Source organism: Aspergillus luchuensis, chromosome 1 (genome assembly GCF_016861625.1).
Source record: "Aspergillus luchuensis IFO 4308 DNA, chromosome 1, nearly complete sequence".
NCBI lineage: Eukaryota > Fungi > Ascomycota > Eurotiomycetes > Eurotiales > Aspergillaceae > Aspergillus > Aspergillus luchuensis.
In genome coordinates, this window is record NC_054849.1 from 3,529,034 (window position 1) to 3,551,214 (window position 22,181).

General features: G+C 51.3%; 7 protein-coding genes across 7 annotated transcripts; 5 read left to right on the plus strand and 2 right to left on the minus strand.

Annotated features, from left to right (window-relative positions):
- Nucleotides 1–269: 269 nt before the first annotated feature.
- On the plus strand, nucleotides 270–2,252 carry AIP1 (WD40 repeat domain-containing protein; the record flags this gene model as incomplete). Its single annotated transcript, XM_041683278.1, has 3 exons — nucleotides 270–285; nucleotides 342–430; nucleotides 519–2,252. The coding sequence occupies 3 exons, from the start codon at nucleotides 270–272 to the stop codon at nucleotides 2,250–2,252; spliced, it is 1,839 nt and encodes a 612-aa protein (XP_041537944.1).
- A 379-nt stretch (nucleotides 2,253–2,631) lies between these two features.
- On the plus strand, nucleotides 2,632–6,114 carry AKAW2_11225S (FUSC family protein; the record flags this gene model as incomplete). Its single annotated transcript, XM_041683289.1, has 5 exons — nucleotides 2,632–2,691; nucleotides 2,896–4,194; nucleotides 4,251–5,724; nucleotides 5,777–5,938; nucleotides 6,011–6,114. The coding sequence occupies 5 exons, from the start codon at nucleotides 2,632–2,634 to the stop codon at nucleotides 6,112–6,114; spliced, it is 3,099 nt and encodes a 1,032-aa protein (XP_041537945.1).
- Nucleotides 6,115–6,733: 619 nt separating this feature from the next.
- HFI1 (TADA1 family protein) lies at nucleotides 6,734–8,321 on the plus strand (the record flags this gene model as incomplete). Its single annotated transcript, XM_041683300.1, has 4 exons — nucleotides 6,734–6,953; nucleotides 7,118–7,392; nucleotides 7,473–7,581; nucleotides 7,663–8,321. 4 exons carry the CDS (start codon nucleotides 6,734–6,736, stop codon nucleotides 8,319–8,321), a joined length of 1,263 nt encoding a protein of 420 aa, XP_041537946.1.
- A 1,269-nt stretch (nucleotides 8,322–9,590) lies between these two features.
- On the minus strand, nucleotides 9,591–12,599 carry AKAW2_11227A (U4/U6-U5 snRNP complex subunit PRP6; the record flags this gene model as incomplete). The annotated part of the gene is made up of 2 exons (XM_041683311.1): nucleotides 9,591–9,734; nucleotides 9,804–12,599. 2 exons carry the CDS (start codon nucleotides 12,597–12,599, stop codon nucleotides 9,591–9,593), a joined length of 2,940 nt encoding a protein of 979 aa, XP_041537947.1.
- Nucleotides 12,600–12,898: 299 nt separating this feature from the next.
- On the plus strand, nucleotides 12,899–14,195 carry DIM1 (dimethyladenosine transferase; the record flags this gene model as incomplete). Its single annotated transcript, XM_041683322.1, has 3 exons — nucleotides 12,899–13,084; nucleotides 13,156–13,377; nucleotides 13,440–14,195. 3 exons carry the CDS (start codon nucleotides 12,899–12,901, stop codon nucleotides 14,193–14,195), a joined length of 1,164 nt encoding a protein of 387 aa, XP_041537948.1.
- A 94-nt stretch (nucleotides 14,196–14,289) lies between these two features.
- GYP1 (GTPase-activating protein GYP1) lies at nucleotides 14,290–16,611 on the minus strand (the record flags this gene model as incomplete). The annotated part of the gene is made up of 8 exons (XM_041683333.1): nucleotides 14,290–14,451; nucleotides 14,508–14,600; nucleotides 14,667–15,550; nucleotides 15,605–16,092; nucleotides 16,178–16,294; nucleotides 16,395–16,404; nucleotides 16,484–16,499; nucleotides 16,588–16,611. 8 exons carry the CDS (start codon nucleotides 16,609–16,611, stop codon nucleotides 14,290–14,292), a joined length of 1,794 nt encoding a protein of 597 aa, XP_041537949.1.
- A 1,095-nt stretch (nucleotides 16,612–17,706) lies between these two features.
- Nucleotides 17,707–21,138, plus strand: AKAW2_11230S (heterogeneous nuclear ribonucleoprotein HRP1; the record flags this gene model as incomplete). The annotated part of the gene is made up of 7 exons (XM_041683345.1): nucleotides 17,707–17,750; nucleotides 17,814–18,092; nucleotides 19,534–19,574; nucleotides 19,643–19,806; nucleotides 19,873–20,805; nucleotides 20,920–20,950; nucleotides 21,002–21,138. The coding sequence occupies 7 exons, from the start codon at nucleotides 17,707–17,709 to the stop codon at nucleotides 21,136–21,138; spliced, it is 1,629 nt and encodes a 542-aa protein (XP_041537950.1).
- Nucleotides 21,139–22,181: the final 1,043 nt, after the last annotated feature.

Here is a 22,181-nt window from a genome sequence, read left to right on the forward strand (position 1 = left end):
GGGAATTTCAGGCAGCAATCTAGACTGAACTGAATGAGCATTAATGCCTCTGATAAGACGATACCAGTAGTTATATAAGTACCTGCCCGGTCAACCCACGGCAGCATCCGCGGCCCATGTGTTTCGGCGGAAAACCCCACCCATACGTCAACAACCTAAACATCGCCGTGCTTCTCCCCTTCCCCTGTTTCCCTCACCCAACATCTCTAGCTTTGGTTGATTCTACTTGTGACCTTATTTAGCGACGGACATTGCATGTAAATACAACCATGTCTATCACGAATGGTCCGTTTCTACCTACTGCCCGATTGATTATCATTCATTGCTAACAGGCCACCTAGAATCCATCTGGGCTGCCAGCCCCTCCACCACCAGGGGTCAGCCCACCCAGCTTTCTGCGGACGCCAAGGGCGAACGGATCGCATATGCGGTATGGCATTGATACTTTTCTGGAACTCATGCACATATAAAGCTTCTTCCGATGCTTACTGTCCCTTTTTTTTTTTTGTAATGTTCAGGCAAACAAATCGGTTTTCCTCCGCTCGATTGACAACCCCGCCATCGCCAGGCAGTACACCGAACATAAGACGCAGACCACTGTTGCCCGCTTCTCACCCTCGGGCTTCTATGTTGCCAGTGGTGATGCTAGTGGTATAGTGAGAGTCTGGGACTGTGTTGGAGAGGGTATCACCAAAGGTGAATACAGCATTGTGAATGGTCGGATCAATGATCTTGCCTGGGATGGCGATTCCCAGCGCATCATTGCTGTCGGTGACGGAAAGCAGCGGTACGGTCACTGCATTTCTTGGGACAGTGGTAACACTGTCGGCGAGATCTATGGTCACACGCAACAGATCAATTCCGTCTCGATCAGGCAGCAAAGGCCGTTGCGGGCTGCTGCCGCGGGTGATGACAAGAATCTAGTCTTCTACCACGGCGCACCATTCAAATTCAACACCGGAATCCGTGACAAGCATACCAACTACATCTATGGAGTCGGCTTCAGCCCGGATGGCTCGACATTGGTCAGTGTTGGCGCGGACCGCAAGATCTGGCTGTACGATGGCAAGACGGGAGAAGTCAGAGGCCAGATTGGCGAAGGAGAGCACAACGGCAGTATTTTCGGCCTTTCTTGGTCTAAAGACTCGCGGAAATTTGCCACAGCCAGCGCAGATAAGACTGTTAAGATTTGGGATGTGGAAGCGGGCAAGGTTACCCAGAGTTGGAACATGGGAGAGGAAGGGGCTGCAAATGTCAAGGACCAGCAGGTCGGAGTGGTCTGGCCTCAGGGACGAAGCGATGGTCTGCTGATCAGTCTTTCGTTGAGCGGCGACCTTAACTACCTAGTTGAAGGCACCCCGAAGCCCAGACAGGTCGTCCAGGGACACCAGAAGAATATCACGTCCTTGACCCAGTCTCGCTCTGGCAGCGATGCTGAGACCTTGTGGACTGGAAGCTTTGACGGCCGGGTGTGCAGCTGGGATGTTCCCACGGGGGCCGCAGAAGAAATGGAAGGCGACAGCCACACGACCTACATCGCATGTCTCGCGCCTACACAGGAAGGCAATGGTCGGATCTACAGCGTCGCCTGGGACGACACCATTCGCTCCGTGGATATTGGTGCTAAGACTTATACCGGAATCTCTTCTAAGCTGTCGGGACAGCCTAAGGGCGTTGCAGCCGCAAATGACTTGGTGTTAGTGGGAGCGTCGGAGAGCGTGGAGATCTACAAGGACGGACAGAAGACTGGCGACTTCAAGCCTGACTTCCCAGTCACTGCAGTTGCGGCCCATGGCAACGTTGCAGCTATCGGAGGTGAAAACGCGACCGTCCAGATCTTGGATATCGCGGCCTCGAGCCTTTCCCCCAAGGCTACCATCAAGGCCACGCGGAATGCGGTGTCTGCCTTGTCTTTCTCCCCCGACGGATCTCTCTTGGCTGTGGGCGACTCTCGGGGCCGCATCCTTGTTTACAAGGTCGCAGACGGTAGCCTTGTTACGGATCGTTGGACGGCGCACACTTCTCGAATTACTTCACTTGCCTGGAACGACGACAATGACCACCTGACCAGCGGATCATTGGATACCAACATCTTCGTCTGGAGTTTGTCCAAGCCCGGCGACTGGCTTCAGGTGTCTAACGCTCACAAAGAAGGCGTGAATGGTGTTGCCTGGATCGCCGGAGGATCTAAGATTGCCTCAGCTGGTGCTGATGCGGCAGTTAAGGTATGGAAAGTGGAAGGTCTCAATTAGAGAGATGGTGTCGACTTATAGAGAATATGCGAAGTGTATAGTGAACGTTTGAGGTTTTGGCTGGTCCACAATATATTTTGCTTTTTCCTGGCTTTGGCTTTCTGAGTTTGAAGTCATTGTTCGGATATTATCAGGTTGTAGAGAGCCATCTCATAGTGTAGTAGAAAGCGGGCTGGGATGACGCGGGCGTGACCCGTGCGTGAGTCTCGTCGCAATGCCCGCTCGCATTGGTCACCGGACCTCCCAAGCTCTCCACCGGCGCACAAGATCATGGTGGAACAAGGCCTTGTTCCTGTTCCTGTTCCAGTGTCGCCAGTTCCGGCAGTCTCTTCTATACGCTCGAGTGGAAACTGGGAAGGGAAAATGAGGTAAACAGATCATGTCTCTGCCGGGCGACTCATCGAGCAGCGGTGCCCGGCGCTTTCTGCGCCCGAAGAAGGTAAGCTGCATAGCTAGCTATCTCCAACCACTACCTAGCTAGCATTACTATCTAGCTAGCTAGGTTGCTTGGCCTAGACTTCTTCCCCTTGCCTCAACCTCTACGGGTTAACGGTGCATCCCCGACCCTGCCAAAAAATCGCCTGTCAGCACGGAGAAAAGAAGCAGCTTATGTCGCGTTGCTGATCCATATTGCTTTTCTCAGTTACGCTACGCAACCTTCGTCTTACCGAGAACGGGCCAGCGACTCAAGGGCCTCATTAATCTACGAAACCCATATCCTGACCCACATGGGGATAGCGACAACGATGAACGACGGCCACTTCTCCCCAGAAATGTCATCGAGTGCCCCAAGAGCCTCCCAGCACGGCTCTGGTATGGACTTCAACATACATGGCCATGGATGCATGAGTTCGTTTCGTCGGAGCTAGGAATCGGCGTTCTGAAGTGCAGTCTAGCTTACTTGCTTGGATCACTCGCGACCTTTGTCCCGGCCATTGCGTCGTTCCTGGGCCATCAAGATGGCAAACATATGGTTGCTACCGTCACGGTCTACTTTCATCCAGCGAGATCGCAGGGCGGCATGTACAAGGCTTTGATTTGTGCCTTTCTTGCCTTCCTTTATGCTGCCTTCATCTCTCTCACCAGCATGTGTGTCTCAATGTTCTTTCAGGACACTTTACATATGCTCCCCGTGGGACATGCCGTCGTGCTCATTGTATTCTGCGGCGGCGGGCTAGGCTTCATTGGTTGGACGAAACAGAGACTCGGCGATCCGCTTGTTAACGTCGCATGCTCCCTAGCTTCATTGTCGACCATAACTGTCTTAACTAAGGAGGGTGCAGTACAAAGTGGGGATCTATCGTTTGCGAAGATCTCTCAGGTTCTGAAGATGGTCGTGATGGGTGTCACCATCACAATGGCCGTGTCTTTTCTGATCTTCCCCATATCCGCACGCAAAAAGCTCCGATCCAACTTGACTACTGTCACTGAAAGCTTGGCGACAATGTTAGCTCTGATCACTGAAAGCTTCCTCAGTGGCTCCGAAGAGGAACTCCAGACTGAAGAGTTCACCAACACGGCTGCGCGTCATAAGAAAGCATATGCGCAGCTAGACAAGCTTGTAAGGGAGGCGAAGCTTGAGCATTTTGTGGCAGGCACGGAAAAAGAGTACCGGTTGGAGAAGAAGTTAGTTCGTTGGGTGCAGGACATCACTCATAATATGGGTGGTTTACGCAGTGCAGCCCATCTGCAGTTCCAGTTGCTCAAACCAACGGAGCTCGCACAGCTACAGAGTCACACTCCCGAAACCGGCCCTATGCCTTTGATAAGTCCGTGGTCACTCCATGAAGATGGGCCGTTCCTGGAACGAATCGATGAGCAACCAGACGAAGAAGACAGACTTGGGGCTGCTGATATGAACAACACCAATGGTAACCCAACGAATCCTCTGCATCCGGCAGATATATTTGCTCTCTTTATCAGCCATTTAGGGCCTTCTATGGTAAGCTATCATATCAATAGGTGAAGCGGAGATCAGTGAATGCTAATAGTCCACAGCGCTCGCTTGCGTTTACCCTAAAAGAAATATTCAGAGACATCCCGTTCACTCCCGCGCCTGAATTTAGAGTTTCCGTCAACAGTCGCTACCGGACAAGTCTAGATCGTGCGCTTGAGCTATATAGACAGTCGCGCGAAGAAGCGCTCAAGACCATCTATAGACAACGCGAGCTCACCGGGGTACAAGAGCTAGAAGTCGAAGCTGATTTAGAAGAGGTTTCTGCAAGCTGTGGACACTTCAGTTTCTCTTTGCTGGAGTTTGGGGAGCAATTAAAAGAGCTTTTAGATATATTGGATGAACTACAACTGGAAAGTGAGGAAAGACCGACAGGGAGATCTTGGAGCTGGCTTAAGTTTTGGCGATGGGGTGGCCCTGGAACGAGGAAGAATGATATGGAGCAGTCGTTGGCTCCAACGGCTGATGACACAGGCGCAGCACCTCGGCGGGATATGACCAGCTCACCGGAGTCATCTGTTAGCCCTTCACCGGCCAAGATCGAGAGAGTTACCTCTGCCGCCGAGAAGCGTCTCGGCTATCGCATATGGAGGTCGCTGGGGTTCTTCCGCCGCGACGATACCAAATTCGCGATCAAAGTCGGAGCAGGCGCTGCACTATATGCCTTGCCATCATTCCTCCAATCTACTCGGCCCTTCTATTCCCATTGGCGAGGTGAATGGGGGCTCTTGTCCTACATGTTGGTCTGTTCCATGACGATTGGTGCTTCCAATACTACGGGGTATGCACGGTTCTTTGGTACATGCCTAGGGGCACTGTGTGCCATCCTTTCATGGTACGTGAGTGCAGAAAACGTGTTCGCTCTCGCTTTCCTGGGGTTGCTCATGGCCACTTGGAACTTCTACCTCATCATTGTCCGCGGCCAAGGTCCAATGGGCCGGTTTATCATGCTCACCTACAACCTCTCAGTGCTATACGCCTACTCACTTACCCAGAAGGAAGGCAGGGACGACCAAGATGAAGGGGGCGATAGCCCAATCATTACTGAAATCGCCCTTCACCGAGTGGCGGCGGTTTTGTCAGGCTGCGTGTGGGGTATCATCATCACGCGAGTCATATGGCCGATCAGCGCCCGGGAAAGGTTGAAAGAGGGCCTGAGCCTGTTATGGCTACGGATGAGTCTGATCTGGAAGCGCGGTCCTTTGTCCACCATGGCCTTCCCCCAAGAGACTGCAGGCTTCATGAGTGCTCGGGAGAAGTTGGAGGTGGAGCGGTTCCTGTCGCATCTGGAGTCCCTCCAAGCCTCTGCGCGATCTGAGTTTGAGTTGAAAAGCGCCTTCCAGGATGCCAGCTATGGCAATATTTTGCGGCGCACCCGAAGCCTGGTGGATGCATTTGTCGCCATCAACCTGGAGTTGGTCAAGAATATGACCGCATCGGAAGGGGAACTCGCTATACTTCGGTATACGGTAAAAGAAAGGCAACAATTATCCTCCAGAATTAGCCATCTGCTATCTGGTAAGTCTCACGAATGTAGCCATTGAATCTTGGTAATTGACGATTGAGATAGTCATGGCCTCCTCGATGAAGCTGGAGTATCCATTGAGCGACGTTCTCCCCAGCGTGGAGCATGCTCGAGATCGGCTCCTCGCACGGCTCTTTCATTATCGCAAGGACATTGAAACGTCACGGCTATCAACGGACGAAGACTATGCCCTACTTTACGCTTATAGTATGTTACGGAGCCCTTATTTTTCATTGGAATCATGAAAGGAAACATGGCTGACTCTAGACGCGATTACAGTTCTGGTGACGGGGCAAATTTCGGTGGAGATTGAAGCGATCATGGGTGAGATCAGCCGGCTCTTCGGGGTCCTACATGAGGATGCAGTGAAGCTGTATTCCTAGTGAGGAGATTTAATAGAGATTGATTCTTGTGTTTGTAAATCAATTTTTTATGGTGTATTTGCCTATGGTGATAACTCATAAAGAGACTAAGGCGGTGAGAGGTATAGAGAGAGAGTCGCGGTGGTTCATCTCTCCAAGTGCGCGCGGGGGATGCCGTAGAAAAGCAGATTGCCCTTGTCAAGTAAAAGAAGTCACAAAGTAAATAAACGACGACAGTAAATAATAATAAATTAAAAAGTCCAGTCTGTGGGCAAGCAAAATCACCACCGGGTGACCTTTTGAGTGCAAGTGGATGGACGGCGGGATTCAATCCAATCCATCTTCCCCAGACTTAGCCAACGTCCACTTAACTAACCACCTCGAACTTCCTCATCCGTCTGGCCTGCCTTTGCCCTCCCTTCTCCTTCCACCTCTCCCCCCTCCCCCCTCCATCGCCCATCGATCCGCTTGTCACTGTCTCTCCATCTGGCGTGTCGACCACTCCGTCTGACACGCTTTACTCCGATCGTTTTCGCCTCCGGTTTCCTGGATCTGGTATGACTCGCGCTTCATGAAGGCGTAGTTCTCCCCACCCCCGGCTTCGCGCAGCCCGTCGCGCTTCGGCGAGCCCTCGCAAACCATGCAGATCGACCCGGCTGCTCTGAGTCGGACAGACTCGGCCTCTACTACAATAGCCTCGTCCAAAAGCACTGCTCCAAATGCTCCGCCAACGCAGAAGTCTACCAAAGCCCTCATTTCCGTGCCGCGCCTGGACCTCGAGCCCATCTACACCGAGCTGAAGGCCGCCATCGGTGACAATTGGGCCGACTACAAAGAAGCTACCTCGCTCTTTCTTCTAGGTATGTCTGTGCATTGTCACGTCTATCCCACTCTCTTTTTGCGCGAGGGTCTATCTATACTGTTGTTCTCGACATTCCTGTCTCCTCTTATCTTCTTATAAGCCTCGGTCCCACTTTTACCCTGAATGCGTATGCTGACGCCGCCCTTCTCTCCCAACGAACAGGACAACTGAACCAGAGCGAATTGTCGTCGCGAGTCGATCATATAATATGCGCCGATCAAAAAACTGAGCATCTACATAACAATTTCGTATGCGCGATTATCGGCAATCTTACAAGGGATCTTCCAGATCATGGTGTCGCAAGTTGGGTGTCGGCAAACGACAAGCCGTCCGTCGTGTCAAAGCCGACATCGGGCGATGCCGCTGAACAAAGGCTCAAGACGGAGGTTATGCAACTCCCTCCCCGGGATCGTCGACGAATCAAAGCTATCCCCGAGGTATGCGACCTGATCCAGAGATGCGACAGCTTCCCCCCTGATATGTGCGCGTACAAGGCTGACGGTGGATCTATACAAAGCGTGACCCCCATGAACTCGCACCCAACGAACTGGAGGAATATCATTTGGCGAAACAGATCAAGTTGCCAAGTCAAGTACCAGCCAGTGCGGGCGGGTTGAATAAGACAAGTAGGTTCATGCCTGGCATCTCGGCTTTTTTTTTCTCCTTTTGCTCGACCGAGTGTCGCTAACCATTCTGGTTCCTGGAAGACTGGGAACTCGAAATTCGAAAACGATATGCACAGCCTCTGGCGTCAGAGTCCGGCGAATTCCCGGACGCCGAATCTATCCACGCACGTATGGTTCCCATTTGCTACGAGGAATCAATCGTCAGCGGTGCAAGCCTTCCCTGTGCCGAGTTCATGGCGATCGCAACGGAGACTTTTGTCAAGGAAGTTCTATCCGTGGTATTCTCGCGGACGAGATCGAACGGCCCTTCAGGCACAATCAACGGCATGATGATGCGCAAGTACCGACAGCAGCTCGAAAGTGAGGAACTGGCATTCACACGAGGAGAGATCGTCAAGGATAGCGCGACCGGTCTTCTCCCAGTTGAGGCCAAGGAGGCAAGCACCCGAAAACCCTTGGGCGTGCGAGATCTCCGATTATCCCTGGAACTCGGCGGAGGTGTCCTGAGTCATATGCCTCTACTCGTGGATCAGATCATGGGTGGGTATCTCGAGGATGAGTTAGAAACAGACAAGCAAGACCGGGTCGAGGAGGTGATCGATGTCCCCGAGACAAAGCCCGACAGTTACATGGACGAAATGGACGTGGATGAGGCGGAGTTCGACTGGGAAGGTGGGACAGTCACGGATCGGGAGCAATTGGGTGCCCTTCTGGATGAGTGTCTGTCAATGGCCTCATGAGAGGAGTCATTCTCCGCTCCTCTCCAGCCCTGGCTGGCCTCTCTTTTCTACAAAATCTCTTTCTGTCCTTCTGTCTTTTCCTTCCCCCTTCACTGTTACCCCGGTTTCTTGCTTATTTGATCCAAACAGGATCAAACACCGCATCATCCCGGTCTCGCAGAGGAGGTGAAACAGGCGTCTTGGGAGTCATCGGGGGAAAGCCATTATCGTCAATTTTTGCATCTGGCGCGGAGTTCGAAGAGTATCGATTTTCTCTTTTCTTCTTCTTATCTTATACCTCTTTTCTCTCTCTTTTGAAACTTCCTCTTTGTTTCCTGCTGTCCGAGTTATCTCACCCTCTATCTCTCCTTTCTCCCTCTATCTCTCCTTTCTCCCTCTATCTCTCCTTTCTCCCCCCCCTCACCTCTTTCTTATTTTTTCACCCTCGAGCTGTCACAACCATACCGGGCACAGTCAAGTTTCGTTTTCGGTCGTGGTCCAATGCGGACACTTTGTACCCTCGGTACGAATCCCTTGACGTGCTGGATTATTATTCGTCTGCAACCAGGAATTATATCCGCCCGTGGAAGAGAACCAGGGAAAGGACAAGGGTACCATACCTATCTTAACCTCCCAAGCAACATGCGCTGGACATATCTGCAGATGTGCATGGCCCCACCGTCATCTCGACTAGAGGAAGACGTTACTTATAGCCCGAACTCGGGCATCCGTCGGGATGAACAGTTTGTTCGCCCGCTCTTTACTATCTATATACCTGGGGGGAAATGAAGGATTTACATGCTTGTTGGCGCAAACTGGTGGTGAATAACGATAAGGAAGAAGAATCGTGTTGTGTGTTTCTTGTTTACTGTACATTATCCTGTCTTCCATTCTTGGCTTGCATATGCTTGCTGGAAACCGTTTTACCGGCTGATCATGATAGAGAGAAAGAGAGACCTCATGAGACTGACTTCTATAAGAGAAATGTCTCAGCAACCCCGCCACGCGCAGGACCAATTGGTTGTATGGTTGGTTTGATCTGCAACTGCACCACTCTTAATGCAAGGCTAAGGCCGATATTGACCTGTATGCAATTTCCAGAGGTTCCTCCTTATAGTTATAATTGTTTGTAAAGATATAGCCAAACCAACCAAGCGGAGAGCGGTTGGCTGGTGAACCACTGTTTCACTTCGCCTAAACGCCAACGTATCTTCCAAGGCAATGAACTGGATATCGTAAGGAAAGATGAACACGCGAGGTCGAGAAGGCAAAGCCTCATCATGACATCAATTAGGTCAGACGGTCTGCGACCATCTTCAAGATTTCTTCTGTCGACTTGAGCGCGTTGGCGGGGTCTTTGGCTACGGATTGCCAGACTTCTCCGTGCTTGGGCTCGGTCGAAATACACTTGGATATTACATCGGCGCGTTTTTCCTGGGAATGATCGTTAGTCACGTACACCCTGGAAGAATTGTTCTTTTCAATCATAAATGCAAGACATACCTCTGTGCCATGCTGCAACAAGAACTTGTAGTACCAAGCCCATGCGTCGCCCATATCACTATCCGAGACAATGGCTTTCTCGAACCAGGTGAGTGCTTTTTCCAACCGGCGCTCACCCCAAAAGATCCGCGCGACGGTAATAAAGAGAATTGGATCGTTGTCGGCCTTCTTGATCGCTTCCAGACTCCGAGCTTTCCGTTGCGCGCGCGGCTCCAGGTACCAAATGCTTTCACTCCATAGTAACCCAGAGGTAGGGACTTCTTGCAATGCCTTGGCCATTAGAACCTTGGCCTGGGCAATGTTGTTTGCTCGGCGCTCAACGCGCACACTTTCGGTCCAAAGCTCTGGACTCTTGGGGACCGCAAGGCGAGCACGGTCAAGTACTGAACGAGCCTTGACGACCGCACCGGCCTTTTCTTCCAGTCTTGAGGCCAAGAGCCAGAGTGGAATGGACTTGTTGCAGGCTCTGGTTCCGGTTCCGTAAGCTTCCCGAGCCTGTGGGTATTTGTTTTGGGCTTCGTAGATCTGCCCCTTCATCATCCAAAGTTTGTCCGCCTTGGGATAGATTTGGAGACCTTGGTTCACCAGATCGAGCGCTTCATCGATGTTGCCGAGCTGTCGCTCGAACGCGACGCTCTTTATCCAAACGCGGTCCGTACCCGCTTCGCGTCGAGCAGTTGCAAGAAGTTCTCTGGCTTCGGATGTTTGGTTGGCATCGGCCTCCAGCTTGACAGCAGCCAACCAGATATCCTCGTTGTTGGGATTTTGGTTGAAGGCACGGCCGAGCACTCTCCGGGCATCGTCGATCTCGCCGGACTGCCATTTTTCTTTGGCCAGCTGCAGCCATAGTTCCTCACTCTGTGGGCATGCCTCAACGGCCTTTTCAAGGACTTGCCACAGCGCTTCTTTACTACCATGGTTGCGCTCCAGTTCAGCTGCCGCAATCCAGATTGAACGACGGTTGACGAAAACACGCAGCGCGTAGGCGTAGATAGCCCTGGCTGTCTCGTACTTCCCCCTGGCAATACTGGCCTTTGCATCATCCATCCAGATGTCTTTGCGATCGTCATCCTCATCCAGGCCCCATCCGAGTGTTTCGCGAATGATGGCGCCACAGGTGAGGATAGCACCCTCTTCTTCGCACTTCTCTGCCTCCGCTATCCACTCTTCCCGTTTGAGCATGGCGTTTTCTCTCGCGAGGGATTGGACAGCTCTCTTCATCACGTTTACCTTCTCGAAGGTACCCATCTGTTCCTGCAGGCGGGCAGCAGCGACCCAGACTTCGTGGCTGGTGGGAACCGCTTTACGGGCGGCATTGAGAACCTTCTGGGCATTCTCCGGTGTCTCCAGACGAGCCAGGGCTAGCCAGAGCTCGACAGAAAGTGGGATCATCTCGACTGCCTTCGCCAGAAGCAGACGTGCATCGGCAGGGTCATCCTCAAGGTTGACGGCTTCTTTCCATATCGTCACAGACTGAGGTATGTGAAGAATCGCCTGTCTAAGAACGTTCTTCTTCGCGCGAGGCTCAGTCTCCAATCGCATGGCTTCGATCCAGAGTCTTGTAGAACGGTCATTGTTCTTAATGGCGTTAGCTGCAATCACCTTGGCATTGTGGCCCTCGTTAAGGCGAATGTTTTCAAGCCAGGCATCTTCGCTTTTCGGGCACAATTCGCAACCCTTAGCGATTACATTCCTGGCGGTCACAATTTTACCGGCTAATTCTTCTAGACGCGCCAGCGCAATCCACCCCGGCGCATGCTTAGGATTCGTTTTCGTTACAGATTCCAACAGAACGCGGACCCGCTTAATGTCTCCGATTTCTACTTCTCCAGCTTTCAGCTCAGATTGCGTGAGACTTGTAAGGTAGCCCTTCGGGTCGATGTTGGTAGCGCTTCCAGAGGCAGAATCCCCAGATGATCCCATGGCGGCTTGGTCGAGCCTGACCTTCAGGACCTTATCACGCGCAGCACTGATGTCTGCGAAATTGGTGATTGTCCCATCAGCTGCCTCCGCTCCATTGGCTGCCGTCTGGGTCCCGTCCTCCGCAATTGTTGTCTCAAACTGGGTCGAATCTCTTGCGCTCGCGATCACACTGTCCGGTACTGCGTAGAATCTCTGCCGAAGGTTCTGCTTTGCGCGTCGGTTTTTTCCGGTGAGATCTCCCACCTCCGGGAGGTTAGCCCACTCGTCCTCGGAGACCGAGGCTAAGGATCGTTTTAGATCTGCAAATTGCTGCTGGATCTTGGGGTTTTTGCGTTCGTAGTCTTCTCGTTCTTGCTGTTCGCGAGCTTCCCTGTGAATGGTGGAGGAATTACGTCGGTAATCTGTCCAAACAAACCGCATATGGAGAAGCGGATGAACAAATCGCTTCATCAAAATAGCAGAAGGGGAGGCAAAAGGGCGGAAAACTAACCTTCTCATCTTCCGGCGCTTGTCCATCTTTTCATCCACCTCTCTGTAGATGCGGTCCGCCTCGTCATCCTCTTGGTCGAATTGACCGTACGCGAATAGCCCAACTTCATTGTCCGGATCCTGAAACCGCTCGTCATCTTCCTCTTCGTCCGGCTTTTCATCTTTACTGCCCTTCTCTCGCCCTGCGCCATAAGCCGTGGGAGGAGCAGCTCCAAGCAGCTGGGCCCGTTTTGCCAGCGCCGCCTGGATCTGTTCTGGCGTGGGGCCTTCTCGCGCGGGTCCGAGATCTGAACGGGTGGTGAAGCCAGTGGCACCGCGACCAAGACCGGCGACGTAGTTCTCGGGAGCGGTTTGGCTCAAAAAGTCCTTACGCCCAGACGCCATGGCGAACGAGGTATACAGACCAAGGAACCGGGAGTGTGACTGAGGAAGAGCTGGGAAAGCTGTTCGCAAGAGCAATGCGGATGGCAAGAGCCCTCCGACGATGAGCGAAACGCCGGGCAGCCGCAGAAACGTAGTTCCGAGCCGCTAATCTTATCAGAAACCCTCCGCACTTTTTTTTGTTCGAGCCCAAAGACAGAGACAGAGAAGTGATAACCCGTTTAGGCTATACCTCTCCAAAAAGGTTGTCTCGTGAGGATTTGGACTGCTCATTTGGAGGCCTCGCGACTCAATCTGTCAGGATGCCTAAGGTCAAACAGCAGAAGCGCAATAGCGCTTCGAAGGCCAGTCCCTATGCCGATGCGGCGGCGAAGACGAAGGCCGCCAACACCGTCTTCAAAATGAATACCGATCTCGGTCAGCACATTCTGAAAAACCCTGGCGTGGCTCAACGAATTGTCGACAAAGCCGAGTTGAAACAGAGCGATGTAAGTTGCCCACATAGTTGTCCCATGTACTCTACGGATTTGTCTAACCTGGGTGGGGCTTTCTTGTATAGGTTGTTCTCGAAATTGGTCCTGGTACCGGTAACTTGACCGTGAAGATCCTCGAACAGGCAAAGAAAGTTATCGCCGTGGAGCTCGACCCTCGAATGGCTGCTGAAGTCACCAAGCGTGTTCAAGGCACACCTGCCCAGAAACGCTTAGACGTTATCCTTGGAGACGTGATCAAAACAGACCTTCCATATTTCGATGTTTGCATCAGCAACACGCCGTATCAGGTACGTTATATACTCTATCTATCTCTTCAAAGTGGAAGAAAGGCTAATTAGTTACCCGCTAGATCTCTTCTCCCCTCACATTCAAACTTCTCGCGACGTCTCCGGCGCCCCGCATTTGCGTTCTCATGTTTCAACGAGAGTTTGCTCTAAGATTGTTCGCTAAGCCAGGCGATAAGCTCTACAGTCGACTCTCCGTCAATGCTCAAATGTGGGCTAAGATCGACCACATTATGAAGGTGGGCAAGAACAATTTCAAGCCCCCTCCGCTGGTCGAGTCGAGCGTTGTCCGTCTGGTACCTAAAAACCCCAGGCCCCAAATCAACTATGATGAGTGGGACGGGCTTCTGAGAATCCTATTCGTCCGGAAGAACAAGACAATCCGGTCAAGTTTCCTTGGCAAGTCCACAGTCATGGATATGTTGGAAGCCAACTATCGGACATGGTGTGCGCAGAACGATATTCCAGTTGAGGATGGGCCGGCGGAAGGCGCTGAGTCTGATGCGATGGACATTGGCAACGCGCAAGACGAGGAAGATGATGAGGGTGAAGACGAGCCTGACGAGGGCATGGACGTGGACGATGAAGACGATGTACCCGACTTCTTCAAGGAACAGACCAACGCGCGTATTCAAGAGGCTCTTAAGAATCGGCCTAGTCGTAAGAAGAAGGGAAAGGTGGCAGAGCTCGTCCGGGAGAAGGTACGGCAGGTGTTGGAAGATGAAACACGCCTTGCCGACAAGCGTGCAAGGATGTGCGATGAAAACGACTTCCTGAAGTTATTGTGGGCCTTCAACCAGAAGGGCTTCCATTTCAGCTGAGGCTAGTAAGCCTGGGAATCGGAGATTACGTCTCCTTTTCGGAACGCCATATACTAATGAAACAGGTGATATTATTAATGACTCATGACTGTCGTCACTGCAGGTCATCCTCTGGAGTTCGTTCTCCAGCCGGACGAAGATGAGCCCTAGAGTCCTGGAAGAGACTTTGCCAGATGAATGCTTCGCTCAGCAAGAGTTCCACATCTTTATCCGTCCAATCCTTTGTGGGAAGTGCTTGCAGAAACATCATTATCTCCTATTGTCGTTTAGCATTGACTGTACGGTATCCAGAACCTTTAAAATTATACCCACCTGGAAATCCATCTTCACCAGCTGGTCTGACCATTTCACAAGGAAGGCTGCACAAACGTATAGGTGAAACCTCGAGAAACCCTGCTCCTCTGCCTAATGATATGGTCAGCATACCTGATCTACATCTGGCGCAACAGGGATAACCTTGGTTTGCCTCACCATATACGTGTCCCACATCCGTATAGTATTTTGTACACTCATCTCACGCATGAGAAGACAGTTCATCCACCGGAAACTGAACTGCATGAACTCTACACCCTCCTGCTCCAAGTGCTTGGCCAGTGTAGAATCAATGCGCATCGTCAAATCACGCAGTGCCCTAACTTGTCGGTGAATACCCGGTTGAGCATAGATATAATTGTCCTGAATGCCATCAAGTAACTTGGTAAGACACCAGAACGTATCTGCCTCCACGGCATCCAGCACACTCCTGGGCAACTGGCCAGGATCCATGCCCCTCTCAACATTTAGATCAGTTACATACGTGCCCAAGAAGACCTGCCAGAACGGTGTGACGAGGTCATTGATACCTTGCACGTATCCGCTCGCCGGGTGTCGAATAGCCCAAACATAGAGGATTTTTTCCAACGATCGTTGAGTAGCTTCGTAGCTGTAAAGTTGAATATGAGGGCTAGTCCGAGGAACATCAATGCTGATTTGATGCCATATTGCCTCATCCAGGCCCCTGCCACGCCCAGCGCTCGACGAAGGCGGATTTCCAGAACCAGCCGCACTCCCGCGTTCGAAGGCTTGTCGAACCCCGTCCAAATATTCCTTACGCTTTCTTTCGAGGGTAGGAATGCGCCTTTCACTATTCGTGGGGAGGTATCCAAGGAGCAGTTGCCAGGTCATCGCGCGAACCTCATCGGGGACCCCTGACCAGGCCAGATTCCTCAGGTCTGACAAGGGAACGGTGCTTGTCTGGAGAAGACGTTTGAACTTGTTTATTCTCGAAATGCGGCTGTTGTACATATCCAGCTCTTTGGGAGATGCATTTTTGGGAGGAGGCGCGTGGTTTATGAGGTTCAAGGCGTTGGCGGGGTCTGGAAAAACAGAGGTTAGTACGTCCCAGCGATATAACGAGGACAGATTCATACCTTTCAGGATTTCTTTATACTGAGGTCGCAGTATCTTACCCTCCCCAGTTCCAGCAGTAGGATACATAGGGACGCCGCGCTCTTCAGCGATGTCCGAACTATTGGCCCGTTGCCGATTGGTTCCCAAACCAACCCCGAGTGATGAGGCGGTACTAGCAAGCCCCCCACCTGGGTCAGCGGGCTTAAGCTGAGAAGTGCCAGCTCGCTGCGACTGTTTCTTCCGCATGCTGGTAATACTAGGGAGACCAAACTCGTCCTCATCGTCATCGTAGACAATGTCTTCCTCCCCCTCTTCATCTTCGTAATCTTCTCCCAATCGGTCGGGGCCCCAGGAATCGATCCCGCCATTCATTATGTCAGAGTAGGAAGTAGTATGAGGGGACGTAGACCACCCGCCCGACCGTAGGGGTGAAAGCGACGTGTGTTGGATATTGGCAGAGGATGACCGAGGCGGTGTCCGCGGGCGCGCATGCTGCTGCGAGATCCCTCTATTGGGGGAGGCGCACAGGTCAATGAAATGAAAGAGCCAAGCGCGAAGAGAGGAGAAAACCAAATGACATGCAATGTACTAACTTTAGTATGTCAGCGTGCGAGTATGAGGCACCAACAACCGTGTTCTGCTCATGTTGCGTCGAGGCCGCTTGATTATGGGATACCGATCTTCCCTTCCAGAACGGCGAATTCACCCGCCTTTCAGGGGAGGATTAGCACAAGAAACTCAAAAATAGATGCTATGAGATGCCTTCAATGGCCCACAGGGAGAAATTGAGCGATGGGGAGTGAAACATACTCAGCACGGTCTGTTCATTGGAAGTGGGGGAGCTATATCAGCCACTGGATCTGGAACCCAAAAGACGGGGGGGTGTGAGAGGTACGAACCAACCTGGACCATCTCCTACAGAGATTCAAAAGCGATTGGGTTAGCTAGATATTGCATAAAAATTGAGAAAAATCGGGCTTATGGAGCTGAGGTCAAGACTCACCTGTTGGCCCTTCCTCGCAGCCATTGCGTTGCTAAGGAGTGCGGAGGCAACGATAGCATCAATTGAGCAGGTCTTGGGGATCGAATAACATGGAGAGAAGCACGGAAGCCGAGTGCGGGGAGGGCTGCGGCACGTGGATTCGGTGCTGCGTCCAAAGCTGGCAGGGGTTTCCCAACAACAACAACACCCCGAAGAACAACGTTGATCTGAATTGATCTACTTTTTTGGCTTACAGAGACCTCTCTGCGCGGGGGAAATCAGGGTAATTGTAATAGGAGTTGGTGGTCTGTCATGCCATAATACTACTTAGTAGTTCCTTCTGATGATGTTTTGCTGGTCGGGGGATAACACTCGATAAGGTCTTGCGTAAAAGGTCTATTGACTACTGATACTAGCCCTTACGGACAATACCCACCTGGTAGCTTTCGTCAGGTACTGTGAGGAAGCAGTACCTCCCAGAATGGAGAGATCTTGGTAGAGTATATCTTCCGATATTTAGAGTGCCGATCTATATACTAGAGTCACGTATAGTGATTAATAATAAGTAGTCTTTAATTTTAAAAATTTTCAACATGCATCAATTTACTCTTGCAGGTTGAAAATTATCATAATTTCATACCTACTACATTAGTACTTTAAGGTTCCTTACCGATTGCCAGATCCATTACAGTACAATACGTATTATTGCCGACGGGAATCTCTTACAGTACCAGCACAGCGTACTTGCCCAGTCAGCCAGTCCGTCACTCTTGACTCTCTCTTTCTCCTCGTCGCTCTCGCCTCAACCTCCGCCGTGTAGCTGCTTCTCCTCTCCTCTCCTCCACCTCTTTCTTCCTCCCTCCCTCTCTGCTCCTTGTCTCTACGACTAACCCACTTCACCCTTGCTCTTGTCGCTCTTCTTTTCCTTCTCTTTACTTAACTAGTTGTTTTTCTTACCATCTCCACCAAGGCTATATTTTGGCGATAATAGTTCGTCGCCATCGGTTCGTTGATACCTCTCTAGGTCGGATTTGACTGGCTCGGTTGCCTCCATCTCAGAGTTGGTCACCTTGATCACCTCTCTTTCCTGTCCTCCGTGCGACCTAATTCTTACCTGAATTTCTCTGTTACAAGATCACCATGGCTGAACCCGAGGACGTTGAGGAAGATCTTTTCGCGGATCTGTAGGGTGCTCCATTCTACTGGGATTGTCTAGGCAGTTTCTAAACTCTATGTTTTCTTTCTAGCTATGAAGCCGACGACAATACAAGCCATACCATACCCAGTACGGAAACTTCAAAATCTGTTGATCCTGTGCCCTCGGCTGCACCTATCAATCCCTCCCAAATCCCTATTCAGTCTGTTGAAACTGGCCCGATCGAATTTGAGACGGACACTTCATACCACCACCCGTATCAAGGAGTCCACCAGAACGGCACGGATCATGTAGGTACTGGACGTGCACATCATGCCATGTCTGGTGGTGGTGAGTCCGAGCCTCGAGGCACTGGTATTAAAGAAGACGGGTAAGTGCTACCTCTGTTAGAGACTTCGTGCAATTTTCTTTTTCCTTGCTTGTACCTTGATTGCAATTGGACACGCGAGTGTTCATGCGCGATATAAATCGACCCGTTTCACACCTATGCTGGGTTCTTTTTCTATCCTCTTGGGGGGTATGGCTCATGGTATGTTGGGGATGCCGGTGATATTCGCACACGTACCGCCTTTCCTGTTGTGCACCGTGAACGTAACTAGTGAGTTGAGCGCTGGAAGCTGGCGCGTCAAAATCTTCAGCGGCTGGGCCAATGGTTCCTGGGGTGGGCTCTACTAAGATATACGGGCTTGGCGTCATGGGCAGAAGGATGAGGTTCTTAATCTAAGTCGAGGTCTTATCCGGTTGGGTCATCGTTGTTGCTAGATGGACGAATTCTCGGATAGCCTTGGACATGCAGCTTTCAGGCTCTTTCTTGGGTATGGATATCAAAATCACTCGGGCGAAGGCAAATCCACCTCGGCCGTGCTCGACTTGTTTATATCTCAGCAATCCACCGTCGGTATGACTTCCGCGGTGAGATTTACTTCGGTTTCCTGACACTGCGATCCCTTGTCGCGAGCGACTATAGTACAGCCGATACTATATAGCTTCTTGTCGATATAGCTTGATAGTGCACAGCAAGGAATAACAGCCTTGGCTGTCTGGTTGGGCAATGTCGATCAGATTACCTAGCTTCGGACATGATTAGACAGACAGGCAGAGGATCCTTGGTCCAGGGAAACAAGAACAAAAAGAAAAGAAAGTTGACTTAATCCGCCTGCCATGCTCCAACCCGTGGTGCTTGTGTCACTCACGCGCACTTCTTCTGTCGTGGGATACATCTCGCCTGGCCTTTTATTATCCACTGGGTCGCCCCGTAAACCAGTGGTCGAATGACTAGAGATATCTCTGTCCTCATTAGCCAGCCGCCCTCTGGCCACCCCGGTCGGTGTATACAAAACTCGGAAGTCGGCCCGTTTCAAGGAAACCTGAAGCACATGCACGGGCTGTCACTACAATCAGTCCGATGATTGACTTTGCTCAAGAACAACCTATGCCCTTCGCGCAACAGACTCTACTCGATCAGCGCAGGGAGTTAGATACCCCCATATTAGGGAGACCGGAACTTCAGGATCAGCTTAATAGCATTCACAATTAGCCTCCCCAAACAAGTGCCTGTTTCTTTCAAAAAGCATGGGCCATCAGCCCCCCGCCTCCCAGCAGCCAAGTCTCAGCTCCTGTCCAGCTGTCTACTACTTATGCCCGCCTCTGATATCAAGATTATTCTCTCGTTCTTCGTGTCTCTATTCTTTTTTTCTCTCTCTCTCTTTTTTTTTTTTTTTTTTTTTTTTTTTTTATCTTTACTTCTGCATTGTCTGCTTTCTTCCAGCCCTCGTGGCGTGGCCTCCTTTGCTGATATTGGTATGATTTAGGAAAATGTTCATCGGGGGTTTGAACTGGGAGACTACGGATCGTATGTATTTCCCACACACTACCAGTCCTATTCAAATCAAGTACAGCGTGTCTAACACAATGACCTAGAATCTCTGAAGGACTACTTTTCTCAATTTGGAGAGGTACAGGAATGCACTGTGATGCGAGACAGTGCTACTGGTCGCTCTAGAGGTTTTGGGTTCTTGACTTTCAGAGATCCGAAGACAGTGAACACTGTCATGGTCAAGGAGCACTACCTAGATGGGAAGATTGTAAGAATCTCTTTCATTCCAACATGCAGACCACTGTCGAATTATAAGCTTATGTTTGAATGACAGATCGATCCTAAGCGTGCGATCCCGCGTGACGAGCAAGAGAAGACTAGCAAGATCTTTGTTGGTGGTGTCAGCCAAGAGGCCAACGAACATGATTTCAAAGAGTTCTTTGCTCAGTTTGGCCGCGTCATCGATGCCACCCTGATGATCGACAAGGATACTGGTCGTCCCCGTGGCTTCGGATTTGTGACCTTCGATAGCGAGGCTGCCGTGGAAGCCGCTCTGTCGGGCCCCTTGGAGATCTGCGGGAAGCCCATAGAGGTCAAGAAAGCTCAGCCAAGAGGCAACTTGCGTGATGAGGAAGACCGCAGGTTCCGCCGCGGCAGGGACGCTTTCCGAGAGGGTGGTCAAATGGGGGGTGATGGTTCCCAGCAGCAAGCGGGTGCACCGGGACAGGCCAACATGGCTGGTGGATTAACACCACAAATGATGGCACAGTACTGGCAAAGGATGCAGCAGTATTTTGCTCTGATGCAACAGCAGATGGCTGTCGCCGCCGCTCAGGGTCAGGGAATGGGCGGAATGGGAATGGGTGGAATGAACCCTGCCATGATGCAGCAAATGCAACAAATGAAGCAGATGCAACAGATGCAGATGGGCAACAATCAGCCTCAAGGCAGTCTCAGTCCTCCTTCGCAGAGCGCAACTCCTCAAGCCATGCCGAACATGATGAACCCCGCTATGATGCAGCAAATGCAACAGATGCAGCAGATGCAGAGCCAAGGGCAGGGCAGCAACGTTGGGGGCATGCCGGCCCAAATGGGAAATGCTATGGGAGGAGGAGGAGGTGGTGGTGGTGGTGGTAGTAGTGGTAGTGGTGGAGGAACACCAGGCAGTGCTAATGGAAATGGGAACTTCACTGGTCCTCGAGGGGGGCCTGGTTATAACGCCCAGGAACAAATTGCTTTTGAACAGCAAAAGTATGAGCAGCAGCAGGTACGCCGAGCCATGGAAAACCGGGCCTTTTCGCCGTACCAGCAGGGCGGGCCCACTTCGTGGGAAGGCATGTACGATGAAGTGCCCCAGCCTAACATTCCTACTGGACCCCAGGCCATGAATCGCGCTGGAAGCATGGGACGCGGTATGTGATGATTATAGATGTCTGCCTTTCCGCTAGCTGACCCAGATGCAGGACCCACTCCGCAACCTCAAAGCGCTGCCCCGGCGAACGCTCCCACAGGACCTAAGAACGCTGGCAAGCCAGGCGCCAATTATCGTGGAGGTGGACGAGGAGGACACCGCGGCTTCCATCCCTATGCCCGGGGATAAGCCGGTATCCTTCTTTTGTGTGTGCGAATAGGTGTATCGTTCTGCTGTCGTCTCTTTCCAGTTTCTTGTTACTGTCATGATTTTGGTCCTCCTCCCATCAAGTTTTCCCGCCTCCCCTATTGCAACTGCTGCTGCCTTTCGTATCAATGGGGGGATGGATCTATCTTATCTCATACTCATAGTATGACCATTACAACGGTTGGTGAGGGGAGGCGAGCTCCTGCCATCATTGATGATGTCTAATGTAACTTTCTGAGTGATGCTTTCATTCATTTTCCCTCTCATGGCTGCTTTTTACCCCCTGTTGAAGTCTGGAGTCTCCTCGGCGGAAGGTTTCGAATCGAACCAGAAAAACCAAGAGTCGGTGTTGTTGCATATAATCCAAATTGGCGTTACCCTCAGTGCTTCTTATGTCAACCTTTCAGTTCGAAAACCAAAATCACTGTTCTCGTTTTCCAAACTGCAAGCCGTATCCTGCGCTCATCGCAACGTAGCTGCAGGACTTACGTAGTCAAAACCAAGTTTTCCCAGACATTAGATGACCTTGACCATCCAGTTCGGGTTTTGCAATCGCTATGATCATGAATAGGGATGAGTAACTTAGATTGAATGCTTTGAATTTGGAGTTCTATCTTTCTAGTACAAGATGTAGGTCTCAGCACCCTCAAATCCGGCTGAGTGTGTGAGCAGAGAGTGCAGCTTGCGCGTGCTGTCAACGCATTATTTCCCCGCAGCCTATCCACAATATCGGGGTCAAGACAATGCGTAGGAGCAATCCCCTATGAGCGCCAATTTACAAGAAAGCCTGAAAGCTAGAACTAGGTATGAATGGTAATGGCATGGTGGGAATCAGATGGGACAGAACAGAAAAGCAGACAAAGGGTAGTAAGAGAGTCAGAGAGGGAAAAAGGAGCGGCGTAACAAAATTGCAATGAAAACCAGTATCCACCATCAACCAAATCAAGTACGCTAAATTCGTCAAATTTGCCTGACACAAAAATTCTATGTTCAATATGTAAGATGAATATTGGGTCGAGAAAAGA